Source organism: Gymnoscopelus braueri (genome assembly GCF_963280865.1).
Source record: "Gymnoscopelus braueri genome assembly, chromosome: 5".
NCBI classification, from domain to species: Eukaryota; Metazoa; Chordata; class Actinopteri; order Myctophiformes; family Myctophidae; genus Gymnoscopelus; species Gymnoscopelus braueri.
In genome coordinates, this window is record NC_137606.1 from 9,349,391 (window position 1) to 9,365,412 (window position 16,022).

General features: G+C 37.7%; 1 protein-coding gene across 1 annotated transcript in view; it reads left to right on the forward strand.

The window, feature by feature from the left end:
- The window catches only part of LOC308085254 (retinal guanylyl cyclase 2-like), a gene marked incomplete at both ends in the record, with an annotated part of 28,871 nt that extends 13,867 nt beyond the window's left edge, over nt 1–15,004 (forward strand). Inside the window, 11 exons of the mRNA XM_080428332.1 lie at nt 393–569; nt 782–938; nt 1,783–1,932; nt 4,300–4,448; nt 10,087–10,250; nt 11,521–11,713; nt 12,502–12,676; nt 13,200–13,298; nt 13,737–13,831; nt 14,322–14,407; nt 14,905–15,004. Of these exons, the coding sequence (XP_080284458.1) occupies nt 393–569; nt 782–938; nt 1,783–1,932; nt 4,300–4,448; nt 10,087–10,250; nt 11,521–11,713; nt 12,502–12,676; nt 13,200–13,298; nt 13,737–13,831; nt 14,322–14,407; nt 14,905–15,004 (1,545 nt within the window). The remainder of the gene's footprint in view (nt 1–392; nt 570–781; nt 939–1,782; nt 1,933–4,299; nt 4,449–10,086; nt 10,251–11,520; nt 11,714–12,501; nt 12,677–13,199; nt 13,299–13,736; nt 13,832–14,321; nt 14,408–14,904) is intronic.
- Nucleotides 15,005–16,022: the final 1,018 nt, after the last annotated feature.

Sequence of the window (16,022 nt, forward strand, 5' to 3'; positions counted from 1 at the left end):
TGCACCATTTACTACTGCTACACTCACACCCTTTTGACCTCCCTCCACCAGGAAACCCGAACCGGTTCACAAAAACCAATGTAACACCCAGGATTCGGCTGGGAAGATTAATATTTGTTTTCCACCAGACATAGGAAGTTATAAATGGAAGTGCTGTATTATGGTGACTGACTAGGACTCTAAATCTCTAGTTAATACTTGACCAGCAGGTCGCTTAATGTTTTATGTGACAGTTGTCATGTTTCACATTGCTGTGTACCTGTAAGGATCAAATATAATTGAATGGATTTTCACTATCACACTCAATGGATAGGTTTCTATATTGAAGAAATGCACTGTCACCATTTTCCCTTTGTGATCAATTCATTGTGTTTGTTTGTTTACTTCCCTAGATGAAGGACCTGAGAAATGAGAACGTGAACCCATTCCTTGGGTTCTTCCAGGACTCTCCAGAGTTTGCGGTCGTAACGGAGCATTGCTCGAGAGGCAGTCTGCAAGATCTGCTGAGGAATGAGGATGTGAAATTAGATTGGATGTTCAAGTCTTCACTGCTGCTTGATCTCATTAAGGTAAGCTGTCCATTGATTGGCCCTTGAACAGTCATTGGCTTCAGAACAAGGCATCCATTTCACGAAGTCTGCATCATCTGTTCTTCAAGGCCCACACGATCAGAAACATTGTTCATAATTTTATTCAAAAATATCAGCTACAGCATAAGTTTACACAAACGTTTCATGCACGGTAATAAACAACAAAATCATTTATGTTACTGCCCTGCCAGGGTATGAAATACCTACACCATAGAGAATTCCCCCATGGCAGATTAAAATCTCGTAACTGCGTGGTAGACGGACGTTTTGTGTTGAAGATCACAGACTATGGCTTCAATGAGTTGCTGGAGTCCCAGAAAGCTCCTCGGGAAGAACCGCGATACGAAGGTAATACATACATACATACATACATACATACATACATACATACATACATACATACATACATACATACATACATACATACATACATACATACATACATACATACATACATACATGCATACATGCATACGTACATACATACATACATACATACATACACATACATACATACATACATACATACATACATACATACATACATACATACATACATACATACATACATACATACATATACATACATACATACATACATACATACATACATACATACATACATACATACATACATACATACATACATACATACATACATACGTGCATACGTGCATACGTACATACATACATACATACATACATATACATACATACATATACATACATATACATACATACATACATACATACATACATACATACATACATACATACATACATACATACATACATACATACATACATACATACATACATACATACATACATACATACATACATACATACATACATACATACATACATACATACATACATACATATATATGTGCGTACGTACGTACGTACGTACGTACGTACGTACATACATACATACATGCAGGCATACACACACACACACACACACACACACACACACACACACACACACACACACACACACACACACACACACACACACACACACACACACACACACACACACACACACAGACACACTTATGTGAATTTGTAGATAGATATTACAGAAACTGTCCATAGTTAATAGTTACCTTGGCATGTCAGTTGAAGTATTTTTTTGTTCTTTTTTGTCACTCTGAATCTATTTTCTGCTCACCTTCTTTGCTCACAGATCAGTTTTGGACAGCTCCAGAGTTCCTGCGGGACCCAGAGATCTCCCGTAAAGGGACCTGTAAGGGAGATGTGTACAGCTTCGCCATCATACTCCAAGAGGTGGTTGTTAGAGGACCACCCTACTGCATGTTGGGGCTACAGCCTGAGGGTAGGTGTGACCTGCCACAGAGAATTCATCATAATGGAATGACCGGTTGGAGCATTGACCACATACACAGTAAAATGTTTGGTAAATTAACAGAGAGTGTACAAATTGAATTTACTGTGAAATTGTCGCAACTTCCCTGGTTTGTTTCTGACTAGAGACCAGGTAGTTGTCTCCCTCAGCCCTTCGGTCTCTCTATTATCTACCTATAAAGCAATAAACTGCACAGAAATGTATCATTGAAAGAAATCACCACTTCGAAAAGATTTTGAAGACTTTTAAAAGTCTGACACCCTCTCACCCTAGAAGACTTTGAAAATACTTTTGTAATACCTCTAAAACAGTGGTTCTCAACCAGTGGTCCGGGGACCACCAGTGGTCCTTGGGGGGGGGGGGTACCAGGGGGTCCCCAGCTAAATTAGTTAACATAGCGTCTCAATCATTTTAACCACTTAGCTTTGGCTATTCAAAAATAGCAGATATACAAGCTCGTGCCGCGCTATGAGCTTGCAGTTGCAGATCTGCCATTTTTGAAAGATCTTGAAAATGTGTGCATATCTTTGAATATATGCTTTTTAAAGCAACATTTTTTAACTGAAATCTTTGCTTCTGAGGGGTCCCTGGCACAAAACATTTTCAGATGGGGGTCCGTGGCCAAATGTATATCAATTTAGGGGTCCTTGGCATGAAAAAGGTTGAAAACCACTGCTCTAAAAGACTTTAATTCACAAATTGTCAGCCACTATAAGATTTAGTAAAGCTTGGGGATTTTGCAGGGTCATTATTTGCAAGACAACAAGGAGCTGAGTCCGAAATCACGTGTCCCTATGGCCTATACTATGCTATATACTAATCAGTAATACCTAATTAGTATGGAATTAGAAAGTATGTTGAAAAATACTGATTCAGTATGTTATTTTTCAACATACTTTTTGAGTTTCATTTCGAACATGGTATTGAACCACATGGAATATTGGGGAAGCGCCCCATCTAGTGACAAATCAGAGGTACTACATCACAGATGAATTAATTCATGGGAAGGTGCTATAGACCATATTCACACGGCGGCCATGTTTCTATGAAGTCAATGAAAGTAGCCACCCCGGGTGGCGGCACTTTCAATGTTAAATTCCAATATGGCCGCCGTGTGAATATGGTCTATAGGCTCTATGCACAGCAGCCATATTATCACTTCCTTCACAGGTGTTACCAATGATACTAATGAAGGCTCTGTTCCATTTAGTGTAGCACAGTGGTTTCCACGACCCCCATAACTCTGAGAGTGTACAAATTACGGGTCCATTTGTTTCCATGTGTACACTCTCAGAGTTACACACCCGTAAGGGACCATTTGGAAGCCCATGAGGGTCCCTGGACCCCAACTTTAGACCCGCTGGTGTAGCAGAGTGTTTCCAGTGAGCCAACATGCACAATATCAGCACCCTGACTCTGTTTGACCATGAATGGAACAGAGCCTTCATTAGTATCATTGGTAACACCTGTGAATGTCTTCATAGTAGGCTATGGCTGCTGTGAATAGAGCCGTTGTTGTTTGCTCCATGCTACCTGTTTGGCACTGGAGAGAGTGCACGTATTGGTTGTTGACAAGGTTCATGTCATTGAACCTAAGTTGAGCATAATGTTAAGAAAAACACTTTTTTTTTTTTTTTACTTTGTTGCCTAAATGTTCAAAATAAAGATTTCATTCATAAGACAATGGACTTAGGATAACATTAAATGATGATGATTTAGCAAAGCTTGGGGAGCAGTGTCACCATGGCACAAGCAAAACAGTTGTGATTTTATTCCGACAATGGGAAATGTGTATGCCACAATGAAATTGTTGAAATGTCCTTTGGTGTAAGGCTTAGCTTATGCATGCTTTACAACATTAACTGGACCTGAACTGACTGAATAGACCCTTTTCATGGTAGCCATATTGACATAAATAGTTGTTACTTCCTTCATAGGTGTTACTAATGATGTTATACTAATTAAGGTTGTGCTCCATTCAGCTCAGAGTTGGGTGCTGCTATTGTTAGACCCTCCAGAAAAATGCGATTATGCGATTGCAGAATTTACCGCATAACCAGCAAAATGGCGCATAATTATGTGGGGGTAACGTTTTTTCAAAAAGGCTGCATCGCATCGTATAATATGCGCATCGCATCGCATAATATGCGCTTCGCATAATATGCGCTTCGCATCGCGAATATTTTGCAACTTTTCACAACTTTCCGCATATTTCGCAACTTCCCGCAATTTCACCGCATAAAATTGCAAAAAAAACGCATATTTTTACTTAAGTAAAGAATGTGAGTACTTTTTCCACCGCTGTAAGTAACGTTCCGACTCTCCAATGTTCACCAGAGATCATCCGCAAGGTGAAGAAGCCTCCTCCCATGTGTCGGCCTACTGTGGCCCCAGACCAAGCTCCACTAGAGTGCATCCAGCTGATGAAGCAGTGTTGGAGTGAACACCCTGACCGCAGGCCTGCTTTTGATGAGATCTTTGATCAGGTCAGTCAAGACCCTATAACAGTTTATTACACAGCTTGGTTGAATGCTTGATTCTGATTGGTCAATCGCTGAATTCAGCAGTGTGTAATTTCTTGATAATGACCGATGAGCTCAATAACAGACCGCTGTCTAATGAAAGACTCAGAGCACCTGCTCATATCAACCTGTCTAATCAAAGACTCAGAGCACCTGCTCATATCAACCTGTCTAATCAAAGACTCAGATCACCTGCTCATATCAACCTGTCTAATCAAAGACTCAGAGCACCTGCTCATATCAACCTGTCTAATCAAAGACTCAGAACACCTGCTCATATCAACCTGTCTAATCAAAGACTCAGATCACCTGCTCATATCAACCTGTCTAATCAAAGACTCAGAGCACCTGCTCATATCAACCTGTCTAATCAAAGACTCAGAGCACCTGCTCATATCAACCTGTCTAATCAAAGACTCAGAGCACCTGCTCATATCAACCTGTCTAATCAAAGACTCAGATCACCTGCTCATATCAACCTTTCTAATGAAAGACTCAGAGCACCTGCTCATATCAACCTGTCTAATCAAAGACTCAGAGCACCTGCTCATATCAACCTGCGCTGCTTGATTTTATGCTGAATCCAACATGACAGTACACAAACACACCATGTCATTTACAACTAAACGTTGCTCTCCAGAATGTTTTTGAAAACATTTGAAGCGAGAAATAGACAATGCAGTAACCGAAAATGTATTCTATTTGATCAACACGTCCTTGTTTTCCGAGGCGACCGTGTCCGCCCAGCGCAACACTTATGGAATACTTTCATTGCCGTAAGCAAGGAAATACTTACTTTTGGGTCAATTTATTAATCAATTTAGTAAGTAGCCGTGTAATAAGCGGGATAATTGTCAGCGCGCTGGTCGTTGTTTAAAATAACCCCTTCAGGGTGATTAAACACCTCGGCTATCGCCTCTGTGTTTGATCATCCTGTCAGGGGTTCTTTTTCAACAACGACCAGCGTGCTGACAATTATCCCTTGCATAAGGACTGCGGTTGAACTGGGATGTTCCGATGTGCAAATATGAATGTATGAGTATGAAGCAGGTCATTGTTGTTAAATAGCTTAAATATATATAAATGTATATATTATGATACCTAGTTTAATATTTCACATTATTGTACATACATGTATTTTAATTATTATTATACATTATTGTGGGATCGCTAAAGCGATCACACTAATGTTATTGCCACTATTTATATACTATATTCCGCCCGTTTTTTGATGGCTAACTAGTCCTTCATACTTTTAGCTACAAACTCCGTTCCAACTCTTCAACGTTCGGCCTACTCAGGACATATCGGCTACCATTTGAATTTTTGAAATCATTTGTACTTTTAGAGATATTTCACTTTTTACTTCTAAAAAACTCCCATTCATTTCAATGGAGAAATTCATACTTTTAACTAGAAACTCCGTTCCAACTCTATAACGTTCAGCCTACTTAGGACATATTGGCTACCATTAGAATTTTTGAAATCATTTGTACTTTTAGAGATATTTCACTTTTTAAATAGTAAAAATACTTAAAAGTTGATAAAAAGAGTAAAAATACTTAAAAGTTGTAAAAATTAGTAAACGCTACTTTAAAGTAAATAAAGTGACTAAAAATACTTTAAAGTAAATACCTTGAGTAAAAATACTTAAGAGTACTTATATTGAGTAAAAATACTTAAAAGTACTCAATATGGGTAAAAATACTTAAAAGTTGAAAAAAATACTTAAAAGTTGATAAAAAGAGTAAAAATACTTAAAAGTTGATAAAAAGAGTAAAAATAATTAAAAGTTGTAAAAATTTGTAAAAGCTACTTTAAAGTAAATAAAGTGACTAAAAATACTTTAAAGTAAATACCTTGAGTAAAAATACTTAAGAGTACTTATATTGAGTAAAAATACTTAAAAGTACTCAAAATGAGTAAAAATACTTAAAAGTTGAAAAAAATAGTAAAAATACTTAAAAGTTGATAAAAAGAGTAAAAATACTTAAAAGTTATAAAAATTAGTAAAAAATACTTTAAAGTAAATAAAGTGACTGAAAATAATTTAAAGTAAATACATTGAGTAACAATACTTAAGAGTACTTAAATTGAGTAAACATACCCAATTTAACCCAAAATAACAATACAAATACTTTAACACCTTTCACACCTTTCAAACCTTTCAAACCTTTCAAACCTTTCAAACCTTTCCAACCTTTCCAACCTTTCCAACCTTTCGAACCTTTCAAACCTTTCAAACCTTTCAAACCTTTCAAACCTTTCAAACCTTTCGAACCTTTCAAACCTTTCAAACCTTTCAAACCTTTCAAACCTTTCGAACCTTTCGAACCTTTCAAACCTTTCAAACCTTTCAAACCTTTCAAACCTTTCAAACCTTTTAAACCTTTTAAACCTTTCGAACCTTTCAAACCTTTCAAACCTATAACACTACTAACACTATCAATACTCAATACCAGCAACATTCTTAGCGATCCCACACTGTTTCTTCAGGAACAGTACCTTCTAGTTATATTATTATTATTGTGGGATCGCTAAAGCGATCACACTACTGTTATTGTCAACACCGTTTTTTGGCCCCTAACTAGTCCTTCATACTTTTAGCTACAAACTCCGTTCCAACTCTTCAACGTTCGGCCTACTCAGGACATGTCGGCTACCATTTGAATTTTTGAAATAATTTGTACTTTTAGAGATATTTCACTTTTTACTTCTAAAAAACTCCCATTCATTTCAATGGAGAAATTCATACTTTTAGATAGAAACTCCGTTCCAACTCTATAACGTTCAGCCTACTTAGGACATATTGGCTACCATTAGAATTTTTTGAAATAATTTGTACTTTTAGAGATATTTCACTTTTTAAATAGTAAAAATACTTAAAAGTTGATAAAAAGAGTAAAAATACTTAAAAGTTGTAAAAATTAGTAAAAGCTACTTTAAAGTAAATAAAGTGACTAAAAATACTTTAAAGTAAATACCTTGAGTAAAAATACTTAAGAGTACTTATATTGAGTAAAAATACTTAAAAGTACTCAAAATGAGTAAAAATACTTAAAAGTTGAAAAAAATAGTAAAAATACTTAAATGTTGATAAAAAGAGTAAAAATACTTAAAAGTTGTAAAAATTAGTAAAAGCTACTTTAAAGTAAATAAAGTGACTAAAAATACTTTAAAGTAAGTACCTTGATTAAAAATACTTAAGAGTACTTATACTGAGTAAAAATACTTAAAAGTACTCAACATGAGTAAAAATACTTAAAAGTTGAAAAAAATAGTAAAAATACTTAAAAGTTGTAAAAATTAGTAAAAAATACTTTAAAGTAAATAAAGTGACTAAAAATAATTTAAAGTAAATACCCTTTAGAACCTTTCAAACCTTTAGAACCTCTTAAACCTTTAGAACCTCTTAAACCTTTCAAACCTTTCAAACCTTTCAAACCTTTCAAACCTTTCAAACCTCTCAAACCTTTCAAACCTTTCAAACCTTTCAAACCTTTCGAACCTTTCGAACCTTTCGAACCTTTCAAACCTTTCAAACCTTTCAAACCTTTCAAACCTTTAGAACCTCTTAAACCTTTCAAACCTTTAGAACCATTCAAAGCTTTAGAACCTTTAGAACCTTTCAAACCTTTAGAACCTCTTAAACCTTTCAAACCTTTCAAACCTCTTAAACCTTTCAAACCTTTAGAACCTTTCAAACCTTTAGAACCTTTCAAACCTTTAGAACCTTTCAAAACTTTAAAACCTTTAAAACCTTTAAACCCTTTAAAACCTTTAAAACCTTTAAAACCTTTAAAACCTTTAACTCTACTAACACTATCAATACTCAATACCATCAACATTCTTAGCGATCCCACACTGTTTCTTCAGGAACAGTACCTTCTAGTTATTATTATTATTATTATATTATACATGAAAATGTGTTAATCTGGAAAACATTTTGCCCAGGAATGAATAGTTTGAGACAGACAATGAGTGTGTTTACAGCACACCAATCTGGGAACCCATTGTCAAATAAAAAAGGAAAAACAGCGCCCCCAGCGTTTTTCACTTTTGCATTTGACTCTGGGGGGAGTGATTAAATAGACCGACGCTGACTGGAAACCGGCGTTTGGTCTCAGCCCTCCACTTCCGGTGGTGCGCTTATGTTTTCATTCCCACTAACAATATTTCTCCACTGAACACCGTACCATTTCTCCCAAAGAACATGGATTGTTTTGGTTATAAGCCCACTTCTTTCTATGATGAAAGAACAAGTTCAAATGTTACTAACTTTCCGTGGTTTTGTCGGCTCCGAGGACGCTATTGTCAAATGAGTTTGGGTTTGTTTCCAGTGGGAAGCGAACGCACAGATGTAAATCCCGCCCACTATACATTTGATTGGGTAAAGCGCTGCCTGCTTCCTGGTCTGAAGGCACGCCCACTTGTAGGCCAACGCTCACACGTTCTGAACAGGGCTCCCGGCAGATTCAGTAGCGCATCTCTGAATCTGTTCTTGAGAGATTAAAGGGATACTTCACTTTCGGGTCGGGGAAACATTTAAAAAATATATTAAAAATAAATGAAAAAAGTAATGGAAAATTCATGGCCCCATGACCTATGCCCCCTCACGCCTATGCCCCCTCACGCATTAGAGTGTCCTACTAATGTGTGAGGGGGCCTTAATTTTGCCATAACTTCTTTCATTTTTTTTTATATATATTTTTAATGTTTATTTTATGTGAAAGTGAAGTATCCCTTTAAGATCACACTAACATGCCCAACATACTGCTAATAATGAGGTTATGGCATGCATTGCATTAGTGCTGCAATGTGATGCGATGCAAGAGTGCGGACTAGCCGACACCAACTCGGGACTCCTGAATGGCTGCCCTCCACATACACCCTCCTGTCTAGCATCAGGGTCTGGGCTATGAGCCTTCATCAGAGCACTGCCCTTTTTGGGATTTTTTTCAATTCCTACTTTTGATGTGTATACTGGATTTTGGGTCTAGCTCTCCACTGAGAAAATCCATTGTTGATTGATTGATTGATTGATTGATTGATTGATTGATTGATTGATTGATTGATTGATTGATTGATTGATTGATTGATTGATTGATTGATTGATTGATTGATTGATTGATTGATGTACATTATTTAGTGAGACATGATAAACAGTACATTGAAGTACAATTCACAATACAAGGTCTACTAAACTGGATAGCTCATAAAGCACTAAGCTTGTTTAAAATGAGTTCCCACGCACACAAATCATGATGACATATAAGAGACAGACAGATATACACTACTGTACAGAACGTCATACAATCAGCTTACAGGTTACTGGTATGAAAAATAAGAGATATGTACAAGAAAATCCATTGTTGATGCGCAACCTCTATTGACTCCACTGTAGCATTAGTGCTATAATAGCTACAGTATAACATGTTTTGCTCAGTCGCTCCATTATTGTAAATAGTTTGCTTGTGAAATAGTTCCTAAAATGTCCAAATAAATCAAAAGAGTTTAAATATGACCGTACCCCAATTTTGTAATGCATATAATGGTGTCTAAAGTGTTTGAGGGATCGTGTCCTGTCTTTTTGTCCCACCAGTTCAAGATCATCAACAAGGGTAAGAAGACCAACATCATTGACTCCATGCTGCGGATGCTGGAACAATACAGCTCCAACCTGGAGGACCTGATCAGAGAGAGAACCGATGAGCTGGAGGTGGAGAAACAGAGGACCGAAAAACTATTAGCCGAGATGCTACCACCGTGAGTTTACACACACACACACACACACGCACGCACGCACGCACGCACACACACACACGCACAAACACACACACAAAATTATACCACACACATGTACACAGTGGTGTAAAGTAACTAAATACATTTACTCAAGTACTGTACTTAGGTACACTTTTGAGGAATTTTTACTTTACTGGAGTATTTCCCAGTTTCACTACTTTTACTTCTACTCAATTACATCTCAGTGGCAAATATTGTACTTTTACTCCACTACAATTATTTAACAGCTTTAGTTACTTGTTACTTTGCAGATTTAGATTATTATTACAAAACACCACTTCAGCCCTATATTACAGTTTGAAAATAGCCGATCCACAAGCTCACAATGCGTCGCAATGCGACGCATTGTGAGCTTGTAGATCTGCTATTTTCAAAAGATTTCTATACATGTTGAACTTGTGAAATGGAACATTCTGCATAATGAGTACTTTTACTTTTGGTACTTTAAATATATTTTGATGCCAATACTTTTGTACTTTTACTCAAGTAATTTCTATTTACCGGACTTTTACTTGTAACAGAGTATTTCTACACTGCAGTATTGATACTTTTACTTAAAGGGCAAGACCACTTTGGTAGAGGTTGGGGTTGTGTAGTTACCTTGCCATGATGTAACTCCAAAGGTGGGCAAGAAATAAAAAATATTTGCTCCATTGATTAGAAATTGATAATTCAAAATATGCTCCTCATTGACTTACATTGTACGGTAAAACAGCTCTCAAAGTCACTCTTTTATCACATAAACGAACGCAAACAAAGTTGATTCAGACAATATAAAACATCACCAAACCCAGTACTGTTTTTTTTTAAATAAAAATGTCAACTTCCTGTTGATTTTGCCATTTTTAATAAGTAGAAAACCTGGACTGGATCCGGATCCAGATCTTCAAATAGTAAAATCAACAGGAAGTTGACATTTTTATAAAAAAAACGAACAGTACTGGGTTTGGTGATGCTCTATATTGCCTGAATCAGCTATGTTTGGGTTCATTTATGTGCTAAAAGAGTGACTTTGAGAGCTGTTTTACCGTACAATGCAAGTCAATGAGGAGCATATTTTGAATTATCAATTTCTAAACAATGGAGCAATTATTTTTGATTTCTTGCCCACCTTTGGGGTTACATCATGGCAAGGTAACTACACAACCCAAACCTCTACCAAAGTGGTCTTACCCTTTAACCACTGCATGTACAGATGTAAACATGCATTTGTCCCTTCTCTGTTCTGCAGCTCTGTGGCACAGGCTCTGAAGACAGGCGGCACGGTGGAGCCAGAGTACTTTGACCACGTGACCATTTACTTCAGCGATATCGTGGGCTTCACCACCATCTCCTCGCTCAGCGACCCTATCGAGGTGGTCGACCTCCTGAATGACCTCTACACCCTGTTTGACGCTGTCCTCAGCAACCATGATGTCTACAAGGTCAGCTTGTATGCTTGGTATTGCAAAGTATATTTGATTATAATCATTGTCATTATAATCTCTTCTCACAACTCACCAACCCCTCTTTTTTCACCCATCTATAATGGGTAAGTAGATAGGTACTAATAATACACACTGGGATCATTATATCACTGCCTATTGATTGGTTAATTTTGTATTTGAGGATTATGGAGATTGTATTTTATGAGATATAAACAAATCTGAGAATGTCTTAGTTAGGCTTTAGTCTACTGCACTTTGAAACAACCTATTAAACTTAATTTAAATGATAAGAAAGTCAGTACAACAGTCGATCTAAAGTTCAGGATAGTTCAGTGAACATGTATTTGCAGAAAAACAATAATGTGTGTCAAGGATTTTTAAAAACATGTTTATGCTAGTTTAATTACTGTAGTCAATAACATAATTGGCATGTGGCTGTTTGAATACAGTCAGCAATGTTGCCTTCATGTATTGGATCACTTTTATGATCTGAATTCATCACTTTAATGACCAGGCGCATTGACAGTACTGTACATGTATCCTGTATGTGTAAGTTAGTTAAGTTGCACTGAGTATACACTATAAGTGGTGTGTTGCTGTATTATCAGGTTTGTTTCTTGCAGGGCTGCCTCCACCATCAGCATGTGAATGTGTGTGTGAATGAGTACTTTATGCAACACACATAGACGCTTTGGATAAAGGTGCTATAGAAATGCATAGGGTTTATAGAGTAATTCAGTGATTAATGATGCTCTTTGACTTTGTTATGTCCATGTTTCCTGTAGGTGGAGACCATTGGTGATGCTTACATGGTGGCATCAGGTCTACCTAAGAGAAATGGCAACAAGCATGCTGCAGAGATCGCCAACATGTCTCTGAACATCCTCAGTTCAGTGGGAAGCTTTCAGATGCGCCATATGCCTGATGTACCTGTCAGGATACGCATAGGGATGCATTCAGGTTGGGATCCTTTTCTTAGCTGGCATTTAATCAGAAAATAACAAAATAGGTTTCAGCCCTGTAAGTCTTCACCTGAAGGCAGAGTTTGGCCTCTTTTGCTGTTTTATGGTTATGGATATGTTAATGTGAAGTCATTATTCGACTCAGGCTGTTGAGTGCAAACCTTGGTAAGCTGGCATTTAACCCTACTTCCCTTTGCCCCATCACCCCAATCAAACCAATCACCACAATCTGTGGTGTCATCTGTGATTTTCTCCAGTAATTAGTGAATCAATATGCAGTTCAGGTGTGGTGAATCAGGGAGAGGAACGGAAGTGTGCCGCAGCTGTTCATCATGTTTTGATTTGTTATGCATCCATATGCCTATGTTTTCTTCTGTTGGTGTTACCTGTATGTTCACAGCAACTTTTCCCTCATTCCAAAAGGCCTCAGTGATTTTAGAGTAATTTGAGAAAAAAGGTCCAGTGGTTATTCGTCACTTTGCTACCGATTAGCTCAAATTGGTCCATATATATATCTGCAGGGTCCTGTGTAGCCGGGGTGGTGGGTCTGACCATGCCTCGGTACTGCCTTTTTGGAGACACCGTCAACACGGCCTCTCGTATGGAATCCACTGGGCTGCGTGAGTCTCCTACATACTCTTCTGTTCTGAGCTGTTCTGTCTCCTCCTGTCCTTTATTCTCCTCTCTTCTCTTCTCTTCTCTTCTCTTCTCTTCTCTTCTCTTCTCTTCTCTTCTCTTCTCTTCTCTTCTCTTCTCTTCTCTTCTCTTCCCTTCCCTTCCCTTCCCTTCCCTTCCCTTCCCTTCCCGTCCCTTCCGTTCTCTTCTCTTCTCTTCTCTTCTCTTCTCTTCTCTTCTCTTCTCTTCTCTTCTCTTCTCTTCTCTTCTCTTCTCTTCTCTTCTCTTCTCCTTCATAATATGAATTATATTCTATGCTCTGTTTCATGTGCCATATGTCATATCAAATTCCATATTCCATGTTCATTAGTCCCATTCTACATTGGGATGTTTTGTTGTTGTTGTTGTTGTTTTTTCACAAAGACTTCTTGTTTCTCCCTCAGCTTATAGAATCCATGTGAATATAAGCACTGTGAACATCCTCCGTTCTCTCAATACTGGTTATAAGATAGAGGTCAGGGGCAAAACTGAGCTGAAGGTAAGATTATCTCTGCGTCTGCAATCCTCTTATCTCAATGCCTTATTCATAAAGTGGGAGATGATTCTCACTCTCACACCTCTCAAAACTGAAAACAGGATGAGACTAGATCTTGATTCAATGAGTGTGATTTTGAGTAAACGGGGACTAACATCAAAAATAAATACTAACTAGAAAAAGGAGCACAGGTCTCCGCCAGGTCAGGTAGGTTATTGTGGGCCAGCAATGTTCGGAATTTGCCAATCAGGCTGGAATGTGAAAAATCGGAAGGGACCTTCTTGATCACTCGACTATAGAGATAATGTGTACCGGTTTGCATGATGTGTAGACAACTCCTGCAAACTTCAGAAGCCGATCTCAGCCAATCCGGATGGAATATGAAAAATCTGAAACACCCGTTTTGTTTAATCACTATAGAGATACTGTGTACCGACTTTTTGGATAAAATTTATGATGGGTTTAATTGTATTTTTATTTGTTATGTTTTCAGGGTAAAGGCATTGAAGAAACATACTGGCTAGTTGGAAAAGCAGACTTTACAAAACCTTTGCCAAAACCTCCATCTATCAAACCAGGGTAAGAATTCAATACACATTTACTCTTTGTTTTTGCACTGGTCATTTGTTTTGTGAGAGACTAATTATTGGAATCAGCATGCATACCCTTACTGATATTGTCTTGTTTTACAGCAAATAGTCATGTCAGAATTATAGCTGATGACGATGATGATGATGACAATTATTGTTATTATTATTATTATTATTAGTATTAGTATTAGTATTAGTATTAGTATTAGTATTAGTATTATTAGTATTAGTATTAGTAGTAGTAGTAGTAGTAGTAGTAGTAGTAGTAGTAGTAGTAGTAGTAGTAGTACTATGTTTGAATAGAGTGGGTTTAAATTCAAGGTGTACATATTAGTAGTTGTCTTACAAACACCTCTCTGTTAACACTTTCTAATTTATGTTAACAATGATCACCTGACTGCAGCTGCTGTTGCATTATTGAACATTGCAGCGTGTAATTAAATTAATGATTTACTATAAATAAGAACTCTGTGAATGTTACTTTAGGGAAGACAACCATGGACTGAGCCCTGAAGATATAGCTGCTTACAGGAGAAGGAAAGCAGAGAAAGCAGAGAAAAATCTTTCTCTCTCAGTCCAAAAATAGGAGGTAGCTAGCTGGTGTTGTGGTGAACATGTAGCTGTGGTAGATGCAGCGATGTGACTTGTGGTGTTGTGGCTTTTTTAATCAGTCAGAATCTTTAAACTGAAGCTCTACATGCCCCCCCCCCACACACACACACACACACACACACACTCACTCACCCCCTCACACGCATGCATACATACTGTACAGAGGCACATCTGAATTTACAAACACACGCACACACAGAAATTCCCCCACAGTGTGCAAGCACACGCACGGTCGCACGCACGCACGCACGCACGCACGCACGCACGCACGCACGCACGCACGCACGCACGCACGCACGCACGCACGCACGCACGCACGCACGCACGCACGCACGCACGCACGCACGCACGCACGCACGCACACACACACACACACACACACACACACACACACACACACACACACACACACACACACACACACGTTCAAATGCACACACATAGACACACGTGTCTATGATCTCCATTATTTGCCTCTTGATCTACTTATCTCATTAATCTCTTGATCTCATCACCTTCTACATCTTTCTAAGCAGATTTATCTTTTTTTCCTGGGAGAGGTCCTCTTCATTTAGGTCATTCATTTTTCATTGTGCCTGGTTCTGTTTCATTCTTTTTTTCCTCCAAAATTGGTGGCAGTTTTTCCGCCTGTGACGTTTTCTATAAAGAGCCTTCTTTTCTTTTTGTTTTGTGGTTATCATTCTGCTGCAGTGTTGTTTGTTATACACATTTAATGAATGTACCTGTATATGTCCAAATGGCAGAGAATTGCACTTGTCATTTCAGTGGTGTATTTGGATTATTACATCATATCAGGATGCATTCAGTGACTAAATTAAACCAGGAATCCAAACCATATTTTCAAATGTCCAGACTTGCATCGTTATTGGAATTTGATATAGTGTAGATAAACAATATGGTAATGTACCTGAGCAACAGACATTATATGAACACAATGTGGACAACAGATTGTACAACCACATCATTACTGT